The sequence below is a fragment of the Spermophilus citellus genome, assembly GCF_964194105.1.
Source record: "Spermophilus citellus genome assembly, chromosome: 4".
Taxonomy (NCBI): domain Eukaryota; kingdom Metazoa; phylum Chordata; class Mammalia; order Rodentia; family Sciuridae; genus Spermophilus; species Spermophilus citellus.
The window spans coordinates 128,077,701-128,094,356 of record NC_138185.1 but is presented as its reverse complement, the minus strand read 5'-3'; the positions used below and the strand labels follow the sequence as shown (position 1 = coordinate 128,094,356).

Below are 16,656 nucleotides of genomic sequence, written 5' to 3'. Positions count from 1 at the left end.
TATTTCCCAAAGGTCCCTTTTTCTGAATTCCAAATCCATTTTCTTAATCTATTTTTCTTCTTCTGAAGTCTTTTTTTTCTCCTACTATCTTTAGTACTATCCTCTTGAAAGACTTGGTTATAAAATGTAGTCAAAATACAGACAGTAGTTAGATACTTTTAAATTTACTTTAATAAGAGAAAATGAAATAGCCAGACATGATGGCACATACCTGTAATCCCAACAATTTGGGAGGCTAAGGCAGGAGGATCATAAGTTCAAGCCCAGCCTCAACAACTTGGTAAAACTCTGTCTCAAAATGAAAAATTAAGAGAGCTCAGGATGTAGCTCAGTGGTAAAGTGTCCCTGGGTTTAATCTCCAGTGTTAAAAGAGGGGGGGGGGGATGAAATCACCAAGGCAGAAATGAATGCGCTAACTTTAGTATTATCACTGTATTAATAAAATTTATACTCAATTTTGTGCTCAAACTCCTTTTTACATTCATTTCTATGTTTTACTTATTTATTTTTCATTCCTACAGTGTATTATGTGCTGAGAGTTTGTTTTCCTAGAAACACTTTAAATTTTATTATGGGATTAATGAGAAAATAGGAAACAAGCTATAGAAATTTGCTTTGTGTGGTCAGTTTTCTGTATTACACTGACTTTTTTTTTTTCTCTACTACTTAATGGCATTGGCCCATTTTCACTTCTTTCTTTTTTTTTTTTTTAAGTTGTAGATGAACAAACACCTTTATTTTATTTATTTAGTTTTATGTGGAGATGAGAATCAAACCCAGTACCTCACGCATATTAGGCAAGTGCTCAGCCACTGAGCTACAACCCCAGCCCCTCTTTCTTTTTTTTAATCTGTGTAGTTCTGGTTGTTTTTCAAATCACTTTACTGAATTTTTTTTTTTCTTTTTGAGTATCTAGCATGATTCAGCTTTCATATATTTTTTTCTATTTATATGTTATTCATGTTGGCAATGATGAGAGTAAGTCAGTTGTTTTGTGTTAAATGGTGTTTCCTTTAGAGCCAGAAGATATCCGAGTCTGTAGAGCCCAGGGACAGAGTGAATTGGTTTCATCCCTTTGCCAATTTTCATCTGTTGGTAAGTAGCTGCGTTAAGGATTGAGGCAGAACCTGTGCTCAGTGATGAAAAGGCTGTTTGATTTGCAGCGTTTGTTGTGGGCATAGAACATTTGGTTCTTAAAACCCGTTCCACATTTTTCTGTTCTTTATCTAGCTCAGGAAACTGAGAGCAGTGAACCTGCTTAAAGTCACAGAGCACTTTTAAGTACATAGATCTGCTGACCCCTAGCTCCATGCTAGAAACTAAGTGGTAGGCTTTCTCTCCCAAAGAATTTTGCTTTTCCCTGGGTTTTTTTTTTTTTAAACTCTTTTGATGGTAATTAAATTCTGTTAGGTACTTAGGCTTGTTATAGATTTAGAGAAGGGCTCTGGAGTATTCAGCAAGTAGTCAAAAAGATAGAGGGTTTTTCTTATAACAAAGATAGGAAGTTTGAGTTTACATAGTGTAGTTAAAATTGAAAAAATAAAAAAAAATCTCTTTTTAAGACTGAAGATTTTCCCATTAAAATTTTAAATGTATTGTCTTATCCCCGTTAGGATCCATCTAGACCCACCCTTCCCCCAAAAAAGGAAAAAATAGGATTTTATTAGAAGAGAAATGATTGGTTCAAAAACCAAATCTGGTCTGGAAAGATGAAACACTAGTAGAATCACATAAAATAAGTGATACTTTAAGAACTTTTTAGTTTAGATTTTTTAATATTTTTTTTTGATTAGACACAATATCTTTATTTTGTTTATTTATTTATTTATTTTTAATATTTATTTTTTTTTAGTTCTTGGCGGACACAGCATCTTTGTTTGTATGTGGTGCTGAGGATCGAACCCGGGCCGCACGCATGCCAGGCGAGCGCGCTACCGCTTGAGCCACATCCCCAGCCCCTCATTTATTTATTTATTTTTATGTGGTGTTGAGGATTGAACCCAGGGCCTTGCGCATGCTAGGTGAGCGCTCTACCACTGAGCCACAACCCCAGCCCAAGATTTTTACTACTGTACAGTGTTGACATTTTGGCCAAGTGCATCCATTATTTTATGGTTAACATAAATAACAATAGTAGCTATGTACTGTGTGTTCACTGTATTTATTGTATAATCATTTTGGGAAATCTTTTTATAAAAACAACCTCTCTGATACTTTCCATATCATATGGGTTTATTTTGGTAGTTTAGATTAGTTTGAGTAATCCCATAAAACACTTTCTCCCCATGGTTTATGAAGACTTTACCTTATTAAAATGTCCAGAATGCTGGAACAGCTTTCATTCAAAATATTTTTTCTGAAGCCTTTTAAACTGTTGTTTTGGTTTTTGTTTTTTTGTGGGATGGTACTTGCAGTTGAACCCAGGGGTGCTTTACCACTGAGCCACATCCTCAGCTCTTTTGATTTTTTATTTTGAGACACAGTCTTGCTAAATTGCTTAGGGGCTCATTAAGTTGCTGAGGCCTTGAACTCAGAATCCTCCTGCTTTAGCCTCCTGAGTCTGGGATTACAGGTATCCTTCACTGCACCCAGCACCTTTTTAACTCTTCATCATTGAGTCTACTGGTATCACTAGCAGCCTAACAACACTTATGTACATGTTTATCTAGACACATTTCATTGAATAATGTTCTCCCAGCACAGTTTTTTTCATTTGGGGGAATATATTTATGTAAACACATTTTTGGTTGAAGAATGATTGTGACACAATTGTTATCATATGGCATTACTAGAAAACAGGATCTGCATACCTATTTTTGGATATAAAAATGGAGTAGAGAGAGAGAAGAAGCATCCCTGTAATGGCTACTTTTCAGCCCACCTCTCAGGCTGTGTTCTTAGGATGGAGAATGGCAGGAGAAGGCCCAGAGGAGAAGCAGGTTTATTTTTGCTGTTTGCCCAATTTTGTTGGTAACCATTGTTGTAAATTCAGAGACAACAGCAGTATATGAAAAGAAAATGTAAAAATGTTAAGTTTGTACTTACATTGAACTTATATCTACAATTGAGTTTTACAATCTCTGTACCATGTTTGTGCCATATCTTTGAGCTTTATAATCTCTTAAATTCTAGTTCCAGAAACATCTGTAAACGGATGAGAGAAAACGACTTGTTTTATTCAATTTTCTTCAATTCTTTTTCTTTCATTCCTATGGTTTCTTTCCCCATGTCTTACCAGTCCTATACCCACCCCCAAGATAGTACATTGAATGAGATAGGCACTAAATAAATACATAAAAGTAGAGATTGATTTAAAGATGGAAAAAAATCAGTGAAGTACAAAAAGGAAAGTTTAAGAATTCTGAGAATCCATACCAAAATGAAACAAAAAAATCAGATTTGAAGCCCAAGAAATTCAGAAGGGATAAAACTAAGGAAAGATAATTACTTTTTGTTCACTGCATAAGATTCATCTGGCTTTCAAGATTTCTTTTAGACCCAGCCTTTGTTTATTTTAGGATTTTGTGTATAGTTCAGTGCTCACTAACTTGGTGGATTAAGAAAATTCTTGCAAGAGGAAGAATGAGTCATAGCAATACTTCCCTTTGGGAGAGAGAAAGAAAACCCTAAGATTAATCTCTCCTTTATACATTTGGAATGGATTCTATGTTTTGATTGATGGCTGAGCACTGATAAGTTTTCCTGCAAGCTACCTCCTCCCTCCCTCTCTTTTTTTCTTCTTTTTGGTCCACCAGTCATGCTGACCAGCTGAGATAAAGAGCTCTGTAACTTCATTACCCTGAAGACTTGTTCATATGATGTCATTTCTTTTTTAAGATATTTTGAGTTCACAGCAAACTTTTAAAGAAGCTTCATCATTTCCTGGTCTATTAAAGAAACAAACAAACAAACAAAAAGGCTGAAAATATTTGGTGCTGAGAAACTGGGTATGCTCAGAGTGTGACTGTTTTGGCATTCATCTTTGGTATGCACCACAGGGTGGCTTCCTCTCTCTGACCTTGGCTTTATCTCTGATGCTACAACTCTACCAAGAAAAAAAAGAGAGGAGATGGGGTAGGAGTCAGAGCTGGCTTGAGCTTTAAGCCAGAAAAGAAAGTGGGTTACTCGCATGGGAACCAAAGACTCTCTCAGTAGGGTCTCAGTGAAAGATAGTTTCTGAAGTGGCGTGAGCAACCTGTTAAATATTTTCTCGTAATAGTCACAGAAATGATTTGACTGCTTTCTTCCTTAAGATTGCCATCCCTATCCTGCTCTAATTAAATTCCTTTTTGTTCTGGCCTTAACAAGTTTTTCTGCCATTAGACTTCAGACTTAATTTTCTTTCCTTTGGCTTTTGGGATCTACAGATCTCATTTAAAAAAAAAACTGAAGATGGCAGTCAGGTGCAGTGATGCATGCCTGCAATCCCAGTGACATGGGAGGCTGCATCAGGAGGATCATATCTTCCTAGCCAGTCTCAGCAATTTACAAGATCCTTAGCAATTTAGAAATATTCTGTCTCAAAAAATCAAAAGTAAATAAATAAGATGAGCATGGTAGCGCACATCTGTTATCCCAGTGCCTTTAGAGGCTGAGGCAGGAGGATCACAAGGTCAAAGCCAGTCTCAGCAACTTAGTGAGGCCATAAGCAACTTAAAGAGACCCTGTCTTGAAATTAAAAAAAAAAAAAAAAAATCTGGGGATGTGGCTCAGTTCAGTCCCCATACCAAAAATAAACAAACAAAATAAAAATTCAAGATGGCGTCAGTAACAAAGGCAAGGCTACTCTGAGTTGGTTAGTTTCTGTATAGCTTTTATGCATAATAATCAGCCACCATTTTTACAAGCTTCTGTGTGCAGAGCAACTATATCAGATGTGCCTACATCTGGGTGTACCATTGCATCTCAAAAACACCATCTCAAAAGCACTGTCTTTTAGGTTTTATTGTACATAAATTGTTAGATATAGCATCTAGTTTATTTTTTATGTATTTATATAAAAAAATCTTACCTACTATAAAAGTAATATGTAATACAAACAGCTAAAATAAAATGAGTTTCCTTTTTTAGAAGGTAAATACTATATGCACATTGACACTGAATGTGGTATGAATGTTTGTGTCTCTTCCCCCAAATTCACTGTTGAAAACATAATCACCAATGTGATGGTATTAAGGAAGTGGGGCCTATAGAAGGTGATTTGGAAATGAGGGCAGAGCCCTTATGAATGGAATTAGGGCCCTTATAAAAGAGGTTCCAGAGCACTGCCTTGCCTCTTCTGCCTCACAAGGACACAGCTGGAAACCACCCTCTATGAATCAGAAAGTGAACCCTCACCAGACTCTGAATCTCCTGGCTTTTGATCTTGGACTTCCCCAGCTTCAGAACTGTAAGAACTATTGTTTATAAACTAACCACTTTATAAAATTTGGCTATAGCAGCCCTAAGAAGACACTGAATAAATTTTTTGGTTATAATCAGTGTTTAGAATCATAAACTGGTAAAGAGGAAATAACCTATGAGACTTTTTCTTTTCTTTGACTGCATTTTTTCTTCCACCTGTACAGCTTGCTTCAGTACTAATACCTATGGGCACAGAGGCGAAGCATTCATTTAGAGTCAAGGTTTGCTGTGGTACTAGACACTGTGAGATGCCCAGGGAGATCTTATGAGACTCTGAATACTCCTTTTCAATTGAGGAATTCACCACACTATGCTGACAAATACTTTTATTCAACCTGTGGTGTAGCAATCCCAGGAATAAATGGAAATCTTTCTTTACTTAAGCCTTTTTCATCAATGTGAATGTTCCTCAGAACAGCAAAGATGAAACTCAAGCCTAATGTTAAATAAGAGAACATTTAGACATTTTAAATGTTAAAATCCCAGGCAGAGATAATTTATTTTAACAAAAAAGGAAAAGGAATATTTATTTGGAAAAAATTTGTAAATGTTTTTTTTAGTTTTAGATGGACAACTATAACTTTATTTTATTGATTTTTATGTGGTGCTGAGGACCAAACCCAGTGTCTCACACATGCTAGGCAAGCATTCCAGGCTCTGAGCTACAACCCTAGCCCCCTATTTGAAAAATATTTACCAAAATAAATTGAAGCAGATATTTATGAAATTATTGAATAGTGAACCAAATTCAGTTCCAAAAAATTACATGGATATTGTCCAGAAGGACTATTTTGATCTTAAGCACTATTTAGTATCTGTCAACAGTGAAGCCCTTCTTCCAGACTTGATGATATACCCTTGTAATACCAGCAATTTGGGAGGCTGAGACGAGGAGAATCACAAATTTGAGGGTACCCTGGGCAACTTAGACCCTGTCTCAAAAGAATAAAAGGGCTGGGTATGTAGCTCAGTGGTAGAGCACCCCTGGGTTCCATCCCACAAACAACAAAATGAAACACTTTTATTTAAAAACAAACAAATGTAATCACTAAAAGTTTTCTTCAGCATGAAAAGTTGATGAGACCCCCCCCCCCCTCAGTCAATATCTGAAACAAAAAAGCAAAACTAAATTTAGTGTTTACCCTTAAGGGAAAATAGTTTTTCTGAGCAGAAGAGACCATTTGTTTGTTTGGTTTTTTTTTTTTTTTTTTTTAAGTAGGATTTGGGGGAAGTGTGGAACTCAAGGATTGGGGAAAGTTCAGAGGCTATCATGGGATAACGTCTGAAAAAGCATGATCATGATTGGTTAGCTGGAACTCAAGGAATGTTTACTGGAGTTACTCTATTTCTGACTGACTTTCAGAAGTGAGCCATTAACAGTGACTGATGATCTTGTAAAGGCAAATTGTTGATCTTTTTTTTTTTTTTTTTTTTTTTTTTTTGATGACTACTTACTATCATGGCTGCAGAAAAAGCAGTTTTTTCCAAGTTTGTGGAAACTTAATTTTTAACATAAAATATATATAATCATATAAAACAAACATGTATTTTGACATATAATTTAAAAGTAAAAAGAGAAAGTCTTAAATGTACAGTTTAATGAATTTTCTGTATCTGTATGTACCTATATAACTGCTTCCCAATTCAAGAATATAACATAGTTTCATCATCCCAGAATGTTCTCTGATGACCCTACCTAATCAATATCCCCTATTATGATTTTCATCCCTATGGATTAGTTATGCCTATTCTTGAATTTCATAGAATGAAAGTATGTAGTACGTATTATTTTCTAATTTTTTAAAAATTTCTCTCAATGCATATGAGATTTCATTCTTTTTGTATATATCATTTTTTTTTAAAGAGAGAGTGAGAGAGGAGAGAGAGAATTTTTAATATTTATTTTTTAGTTCTCGGCGGACACAACATCTTTGTTGGTATGTGGTGCTGAGGATCGAACCCGGGCCGCATGCATGCCAGGCGAGCGCGCTACCGCTTGAGCCACATCCCCAGCCCTTTTTGTATATATCATTACTTGCCTTTTATAACTTTGTAATAGTCCATTACATAAATTGATTTGAGTAAACTGTTGATGGACATTTGGTCATTTCCAGTTTAGGCATATTATGAATAAAGCTACTATAAAGATTTTTGTACATAATTTTTATGAATATGAGTAGCCATTTCTCTTGGGTATCCAACTAGGAATGAAATTTCTGTGTCATTATAGTATGTTTTTGTTTAGTTTTTGCAGATACTGTTAAAATAGTTTTTAATAGTTGATTCAGTTTGTTCTCCACTGGCAACTTTATGAGAGTTCCAGTTGCTCCGTGTCTTTGCCAGTACTTAGAATTGTCATTCTTTTGAGTTTTGAACTGGGGTTAGAGAGGAAGGACAACATGAAGTATCTCTAATGTGTGGAAACTTCTGACATGAACCTTCATTATCAACCTGCCTTAGCCTCACAAATTACTAGGGTTATAGTTATGTGCCATTATGTCTGACTAGGTAAGTTTTTTTAAAAAAATATTTTTTTAGATGTTGACGGACCTTTATTTTATTCATTTATTATGTGGTGCTGAGGATTGAACCCAGTGCCTCAGACATTCTAGGCAAGTGCTCTATCACGGAGCCACAACCCCAGCCCTAGATAAGTTATTTTTAAGTGTGGAGGAGAAGGGTCCAAATTGGAGATATAAATTTGAGAGTTGTCACTATATGAAATCACAAGGAGTGAGTCTAGAAAGAGAACCAAGAAACTAAGTCCTGAAGGCTTTCTAACATTTAAAAATGAGGAGGGTGAAGAGGAACTAGCAGAATAGAATGAAATGGAGCAGCCAGGGAAATAATGGAGGACCAAAAATACCGTCCCCAAAACCAAATGAGGAAATTGTTTTATTATCAAGTGTGGCTTCTGATAGCTCTCATGAGATGAGGACTAAGAATTGACAGTTGGATTTGGCACAGTGCAGGTCATTGCTGATGAGGTCAGTTTGAATGGAGTGAGGGGTGGGGATGAAAGCTAGATTGGAAAAGATTTGTAAGAATAAGGACTTGAAGTACTAAATATAGTGATTCTTGAAAGGAGTTTTGCTCTAAAGGGGGGGCCAAGACACAGAGCAGTGTTTGGAAAGGAATGTGAAGTTGAGGGAAAACTTGTTTTTAATTTGGGTGATACATTATAGTCTCTATGCTAATGGGCATGATCCAGTAGAGACAGAGCACAATAGAGTAATCTTGTATAAATGAACAAGGATGGGTTCTGATTACAAGAAGGTATGGTTGGCCTTAGAGAAGAGTCTGGCAATTTATCCATAAAAGCAAGAGAGGAAGTAGAGTGTATCAGAAAATTATCTAAAATTATCTAATTATCAGTTATCTAAAAATCTATCAAGTAGCTGTTGCTGTTATATATATTTTTTTTAGTTTAAGATGGGCATTACCTTTATTTTATTTATATGTGGTGCTAAGAATTGAACCCAGTGCCTCACACATGCTAGGTAAATTCTCTACCACTGAGCCACAACCCCAGGCCCCAAATAGTTGTTTTAACGTATTTATTCCCTCCTGGTTTTTCCCAGTTGATTATTTTGCCAACAAAAGACAAATGGTTATAGCTAAGAGTAGCATGTGATACATGATTGAATAATATAAGACACACGGAAATAGCATTTTACTTGTCATAATAATAGATGTAAACAGGTGAGATGACATAATATTTAAAATGTTTTTGTTTCTTCTCTCCATAGCTTTAAGGGAAAGTAGAAATCACTTCTGACTATACTGAGTAGCAAGTGAGTTCCTACACCGCAGATCATGGCACTACCATTCCGCAAGGACTTAGAAAAATACAAGGACCTGGATGAAGATGAGCTTCTTGAAAATCTGTCAGAAATAGAACTGAAACAACTAGAAACTGTTCTGGATGATCTTGACCCTGAGGTAGGTTTTAGCAGAGGAAAAGAAATAACTCTTCAACCCCTTTGAAACAAAGTAGCTGTCTTTAGCAGTTTGCTTTCTCATGCCTTTCTCTTAGAGCTTTCTTCTTCTTCTTTATCCAGATGAACTTGCTTTTTGCTTCCTCTCCAGTTCCCCCACTTTTGCCTCTACATCTTTATGACATGACTATTCTAAACTATCATCTCTATCATTGTTGTGTTTGAACATCTCCTGAATTTGTTTCTCCTCTGACAAATCTTTTCTTTCTATGCAGGGAAGAATATTTTTGGTTAAGTATAGCAAATGATTAGCTCTTTTATATACTGATCTCTTCTGTCTCTTCAGAGACTCTAGAATAGTATGGCTCCAGTGTACAGTGCCTCTAGAAAGTTCTTCATGACCTTAAACCTAATTGTTACCTTGCTGAGAGATGCTGACCAAAGGGAGTTTCTAGTCCTTGGTAGAATAGATCTGAGGAGCTTCTCAAAAGCAGTACAACAGTTGACTGTGGAGCAAATCTAAACCTGAGTGCTATTTGACTTTATAGCATTGCATCCCTACAAACCCATCTTAAATTGTAAATATTATGTCAAAATGCCTTTAATACACCTAACTTCTTAAACATCTTAACTTTGCCTAGCCTACCTTAAAAATTCTCAGAACACTTCAGTTAGTCTATAGTTGAACAAAATTATATAATACAGAGCCTGTTTTTAAAAATGTTGACTGTCTCATATAATTTATTGAATACTATACTGAAAGTGAAAACCTGAATGATTGTATTGGGTTCACTTTCTGCACCATCTTACAATTGAACCATTTTCAAAGTAAATATTATTTGTTTTACAAATTGCACAAGGCAAAGTAGAGACTCTTAATCCTTGAATTGTTCATTTATGAAAGGACAGGCAACAGGAGAGAACCTAAAAATATTGGTTATTTGCTAGAATTTACCACTTTTTTTATGCCCAGACATTGATTTTTTAAGTGCCCTTTAAGAATTGAGGTAAGCCAGGTACTATGGCATATGCCTGTAACCCCAGCAATTTGGGAGGCTGAGAGAGAAGGATTACAAGTTCAAAGCCAGCCTCAGCAATTTAGCAAGGCTCTAAGCAATTTAGCAAGACCTTATCTGTCTCAAAATAAAAAATAAAAAGCTCTGGGGATATAGTTCAGTGGTTTTATCCCTTGGTTTAATCCCTAGTACCAAAACAAAACAAATTGAGGTAGAGTTTTGGTTTTGTTTTATTTGGGGGCGGGGGGGCTTGGACTTAGGACCCAGAGTATGCTAAGCATGCACTGTACCATTGAGCCACACTTCCAAAGATCAAATTCTCTTGACCAAAATCAGTGTTATAAGGAAAAATTATCAGTATGCCTAAGTCTGAGGGATTATTCAGAAAAATAGTGCTGTTTCTATCATGTCTCAGCACTACATTCTATAGGCAGCTCAACCTGTTAACCCTCTTTAAATCAAATGATTTTAGAACTGGAATGACACACAAGTTTATGCAGTCTAGGTTGTTTTTGTTTTTGGTAATGGGGATTGAACCTTAGGGATGCTTAAGTTGCTGAGGCTGGCCTTAAATTTAGGATCCTCCTGTCTCAGCCTCTTGATTTATTGGGATTATCACAGTTGTGTGCCACCATGCTTGGCATTGTAATCAAGTTTTTGTTTTTTTTTTTAACCTTGGCACTATCGACATTGGGACTGTATGATTTTTTTGTTGTGAGGGACTGTCCTGTGTATTACAGAGTATTTAACAGCATCCCTGGCTCAGTACATGCCAATAGCACACCACCCCACCTCCCCACCATTTTGAACTGTACCTGAGGTATTGTTTTAATCAGGTGTGGTAAAATGACAGACACAGAAACAAGTGCCTTGAAAAAAAGAATTTATTATGCATGGTTCAGGAGCTGGAAGCAGTCCAGGCAGGGACATGAGAAAGCACTTTATTTGGTCAGAAAGAAGGAAAAAGGAGCAACCATGGTTTAGAGCCTTTATTGCAGTTTCTGAGGGAATGAATAAATGAATGAGACCACAGGGTCCAGACTATAGAATTAGTACTTAGTTGCCTCATACCTTGCCTTAGGTTATTAGAGTAGGGGAAATATTGGCATGAGGTGTAAGAGTTAGATAACTAAGATTATTGGGAACCAGAGACCTGGATTGACTGGTTTGCATATGAAAGTTATGCAATTGGTAGGTCTGGGTGGAAAGTAGGGTTAATGCTATCTCTAGGAATTAGCTAGCACTGGAAGGGACCATCTCTTCAGGATTTGTAAGGTCCCTAAAATGTCAAAGCATCATAAAATATAGAAAGTAAAAAAAAAAAAAGTGATTAATATTCCAACACCCCCCCCCCCCCAGTTTAACAAGCGAAAATGTTCTCAAAACATTACCAGGTATCTATTCTCTGGGAAACAAAAAGCCCCTGGTTGAAAAACACTCTAGTCCCTGCCCTCTGTTTTACAGATGTGAAACAAAAGAGGTGACTTGCCTCAGTATTATAGTTAGGGAAAGAACTGAGATTAGATCCTTCACTGCCTGCTTGACATCTGGGATCTGGCAGTCTTTCTGTTAAACCATAGTGAGTCTCCTCTTGAACTCATATACTGTGGTATGCGTCTAAAATCTGATCACTTCCATTTTCTTATTTGCAAATCCTTGGCCTACTTCTTGTATGGGGAGGTTGAGCTCTAATCTCTGAATGTATTTTGTACATTTCCCAACCCCATTTGAAATTCCTTCATCCTCAGATACTATTAGTCAAACCAGGAAAACAGTGATGTTTATTGACAGCATGCCACTTGTCCTGTAATGTTTTTTGAGAGTTCAAGTATCAGGTAGGAAAAGAGGGCAAGGGTAGTTGCAGCTGCGTCTACTAGAGACTCTGTAACTTACCAAGTCTCAAATGGTAGGATGAGAGCATAGGAAGGTATGAATGGCATCTTGTTATATTTTAAAGGGCTATTTTATTGTATTTATACTGCACTTAGGTGTATTTACTCGATAACTCACTACATTTTCATAAAACATCTATTTCCAAAAGACAGCCAGTGTAAGTTAAAGCTGTTTTATTCGTTTCCAAGGCTGGGAATATATTGCTACAACAGTATTACACTGCAGTGGACTGCTAGTGTGGCTCAGTGGTAGAGCATTTGCCTACCATACACAAGGCCCTGAGTGTGATCCCCAGCATTGAGAGGGGGGTGGATTCTTGATTAGAATATACTTCTAATGAAGCTTAGTGTGTGGGTTTATAGCCTCTGAACCCAGTGAGCTGCCATTTACTTTGTGGTCAAAGACTATTTAAGGAACCAGGATTTCAGCTAACATATTTTCAAACTATAGGTTTCATAGGAGCTTGAGCAGCCAGGTGGCATAATGCAACTCCATTACTACTACCATTATAAAATAGCAATACAAATGCTTTTTTTTTTAATTTTTTTTTTTTTTTTTTAGAAACTTTGTTTTAGAGGAGAGAGAGAGAGAGGGAGGGAGGGAGGGAGGGAGGGAACTTTTGAATATTTATTGTTTAGTTTTCGGCAGACACGACATCTTTGTATGTGGTGCTGAGGATCGAACCCGGGCCGCACACATGCCAGGCGAGCGCGCTACCGCTTGAGCCACATCCCCAGCCCCAATACAAATGCTTTTTGATGTGGGAAGAAAATAATTTCTTTATTAATTTGCCTCAGTGAGCATTTTTCTTTAAAAGTATTCTAAAATCTTTACTCATTAAATGTTTGAGATAGATCTAGTATACATATAGTATACTAGACTCAGATATACAAGAGTGCTCGCTGTGCAGGAATTAGATTTTAATCAAATAATCATACCATGTTAGAAGAATGATGAACACTAGGAACTGTGAGTTACAATCACGGGTAGAAAAAGCTTCCCTTGGGGTCATGGAACTGCAGTCTTAAAAATGAGAAGAAAAAAAGATAGTCTTCCAGGTACACATAAAGGCCTTGTGATAGAAGGATATCACAAGTACAGGGAGAGAAAAAAAATGTCTAGTCTGAATAGAATAGAGAGGATATATGAGAAGAGGTTAGGGTCACAGATTAGGGAGTAAGAGTGAGGAATGAGGAGGATTGGGCACCTGAACCAGGAAGATCAGTTGGAATGCTAATATAACATTCCAGGCAAGCTTGGATCATAGTTTGGATCAAAGTAATGATGTTACAAATGGAAAAACGATGATTGAGTTCTTTACAAAGTAAAAATGGATAGGATTTACAGATAGACTAGGAATGGATTCTTCATATAACATTGTTATCTTGATTTCAAAGTCTAAAGGTAAAAATCTTGTTTTTCTTTTATATAGTCCCATAAACAACAAAGGAACAGGCCTCCTTTGTGGTTTATCTTTTTTTTTTAATTGGTTGTTCAAAACATTACAAAGCTCTTGACATATCATATTTCATACATTTGATCAAGTGGGTTATGAACTCCCATTTTTACCCCGTATACAGATTGCAGAATCACATCGATTACACATCCACGTTTTTACATATTGCCATACTAGTGACTGTTGTATTCTGCTATCTTTCCTATCCTCTACTACCCCCTCCCCTCCCCTCCCATCTTCTCTCTCTACCCCATCTACTGTAATTCATTTCTCTCCCTTGATTTTTTTTCCCTTTCCCCTCACATCCTCTTATATGTAATTTTGTATAACAATGAGGGTCTCCTTCCATTTCCATGCAGTTTCCCTTCTCTCTCCCTTTCCCTCCCACCTCTCGTCCCTCTTTAATGTTAATCTTCTTCTCATGCTCTTCCTCCCTGCTCTGTTTTTAGTTGCTCTCCTTATATCAAAGAAGACATTTGGCATTTGTTTTTTAGGGATTGGCTACCTTCACTTAGCATAATCTGCTCTAATGCCATCCATTTCCCTGCAAATTCCATGATTTTGTCATCTTTTAGTGCTGCGTAGTACTCCATTGTGTATAAATGCCACATTTTCTTAATCCATTCATCTATTGAAGGGCATCTAAGTTGGTTCCACAGTCTAGCTATTGTGAATTGTGCTGCTATGAACATCAGTGTAGCAGTATCCCTATAGTACACTCTTTTAAGGTCTTCAGGGAATAGTCCGAGAAGGGCAATAGCTGGGTCAAATGGTGGTTCCATTCCCAGCTTTCCCAGGAATCTCCATACTGCTTTCCAAATTGGCCGCACCAATTTGCAGTCCCACCAGCAGTGTACAAGTGTACCCTTTTCCCCACATCCTCGCCAACACTTGTTGTTGTTTGACTTCATAGTGGCTGCCAATCTTACTGGAGTGAGATGGTATCTTAGGGTGGTTTTGATTTGCATTTCTCTGACTGCTAGAGATGGTGAGCATTTTTTCATGTACTTGTTGATTGATTGTATATCCTCCTCTGAGAAGTGTCTGTTCAGGTCCTTGGCCCATTTGTTGATTGGGTTATTGTTTTCTTATTGCTTAATTTTTTGAGTTCTTTGTATACTCTGGATATTAGGGCTCTATCCGAAGTGTGAGGAGTAAAGATTTGTTCCCGGGATGTAGGCTCCCTATTTACCTCTCTATTGTTTCTCTTGCTGAAAAAAAACTTTTTAGTTTGAGTAAGTCCCATTTGTTGATTCTTGTTTTTAACTCTTGTGCTATGGGTGTCCTATTAAGGAATTTGGAGCCCGACCCCACAATATGTAGATAGGAGCCAACTTTTTCTTCTATCAGACGCAGAGTCTCTGATTTGATATCAAGCTCCTTGATCCATTTTGAGTTAACTTTTGTGCATGGTGAGAGAAAGGGATTCAGTTTCATTTTGTTGCATATGGATTTCCAGTTTTCCCAGCACCATTTGTTGAAGATGCTATCCTTCCTCCACTGCATGCTTTTAGCCCCTTTATCGAATATAAGATAGTTGTAATTTTGTGGATTGGTTTTTGTGTCCTCAATTCTGTACCATTGGTCCACCCGCCTGTTTTGGTACCAGTACCATGCTGTTTTTGTTACTATTGCTCTGTAGTACAGTTTGAAATCTAGTATCGCTATACCTCCTGATTCACACTTCCTGCTTAGAATTGCTTTTGCTATTCTGGGTCTTTTATTTTTCCATATGAATTTCATGATTGCTTTATCTATTTCTACAAGAAATGCCATTGGGATTTTGATTGGCATTGCATTGAACCTATAGAGAACTTTTGGTAATATCGCCATTTTGATGATGTTAGTTCTGCCTATCTATGAACAGGGTATATTTTTCCATCTTCTAAGATCTTCTTCTATTTCTCTCTTTAGGGTTCTGTAGTTTTCATTGTATAAATCTTTCACCTCTTTGTTAGGTTGATTCCCAAGTATTTATTTTTTTTGAGGATATTGAGAATGGGTGGTTTTCCTCATTTCCAGTTCAGAAGATTTGTCGCTGATATACAGGAATGCCTTTGATTTATGCGTGTTGATTTTATATCCTGCCACTTTGCTGAATTCATTTATTAGCTCTAGTAGTTTCTTTGTAGACCCTTTTGTGTCTTCTAGGTATAGGATCATATCATCCGCAAATAATTTAAGTTCTTCTTTTCCTATTTTTTTTTAAAAGAGACAGAGAGAGAGAATTTTCAATATTTATTTTTTAGTTCTCAGCGGACACAACATCTTTGTTGGTATGTGGTGCTGAGGATCGAACCGGGCCGCACGCATGCCAGGCAAGCGCGCTACCGCTTGAGCCACATCCCCAGCCCTTCTTTTCCTATTTTTATGCCTTTAATTTCTTTCATTTGTCTAATTGCTCTGGCCAGTATTTCGAGAACTATATTGAATAGAAGTGGTGAGAGAGGGCATCCCTGTCTTGTTCCAGATTTTAGAGGGAATGCCTTCAGTTTTTCTCCATTTAGAATGATGCTAGCCTGAGGCTTAGCATATATAGCTTTTATAATGTTGAGGTAAGTTCCTGTTATCCCTAGTTTTTCTAGTGTTTTGAACATAAAGGGATGCTGTACTTTGTTGAATGCTTTTTCTGCGTCTATTGAGATGATCATATGGTTCTTATCTTTAAGTCTATTGATGTGGTGAATAACATTTATTGATTTCCGTATATTGAACCAGCCTTGCATCCCAGGTATGAATCCTACTTGATCATGGTGCACGATCTTTTTGATATGTTTTTGTATCTGATTTGCCAGAATTTTATTGAGGATTTTTGCATCTAAATTCATTAGGGATATTGGTCTGTAGTTTTCTTTCTTTGAAGTGTCTTTATCTGGTTTGGGGATCAGGGTGATATTGGCCTCATAGAATGAATTTGGAAGTTCTCCCTCTTTTTCTATCTCCTGAAATA

General features: G+C 36.8%; 1 protein-coding gene across 1 annotated transcript in view; it reads left to right on the top strand.

Annotated features, from left to right (window-relative positions):
* TMOD3 (tropomodulin 3) overlaps positions 1-16,656 on the top strand; it is a 78,008-nt gene that overhangs the window by 19,041 nt on the left and 42,311 nt on the right. The window contains exon 2 of the mRNA XM_081290089.1: positions 9,153-9,345. Coding sequence (XP_081146215.1) covers positions 9,220-9,345 — 126 coding nt within the window. The 5' untranslated portion in view covers positions 9,153-9,219. The remainder of the gene's footprint in view (positions 1-9,152; positions 9,346-16,656) is intronic.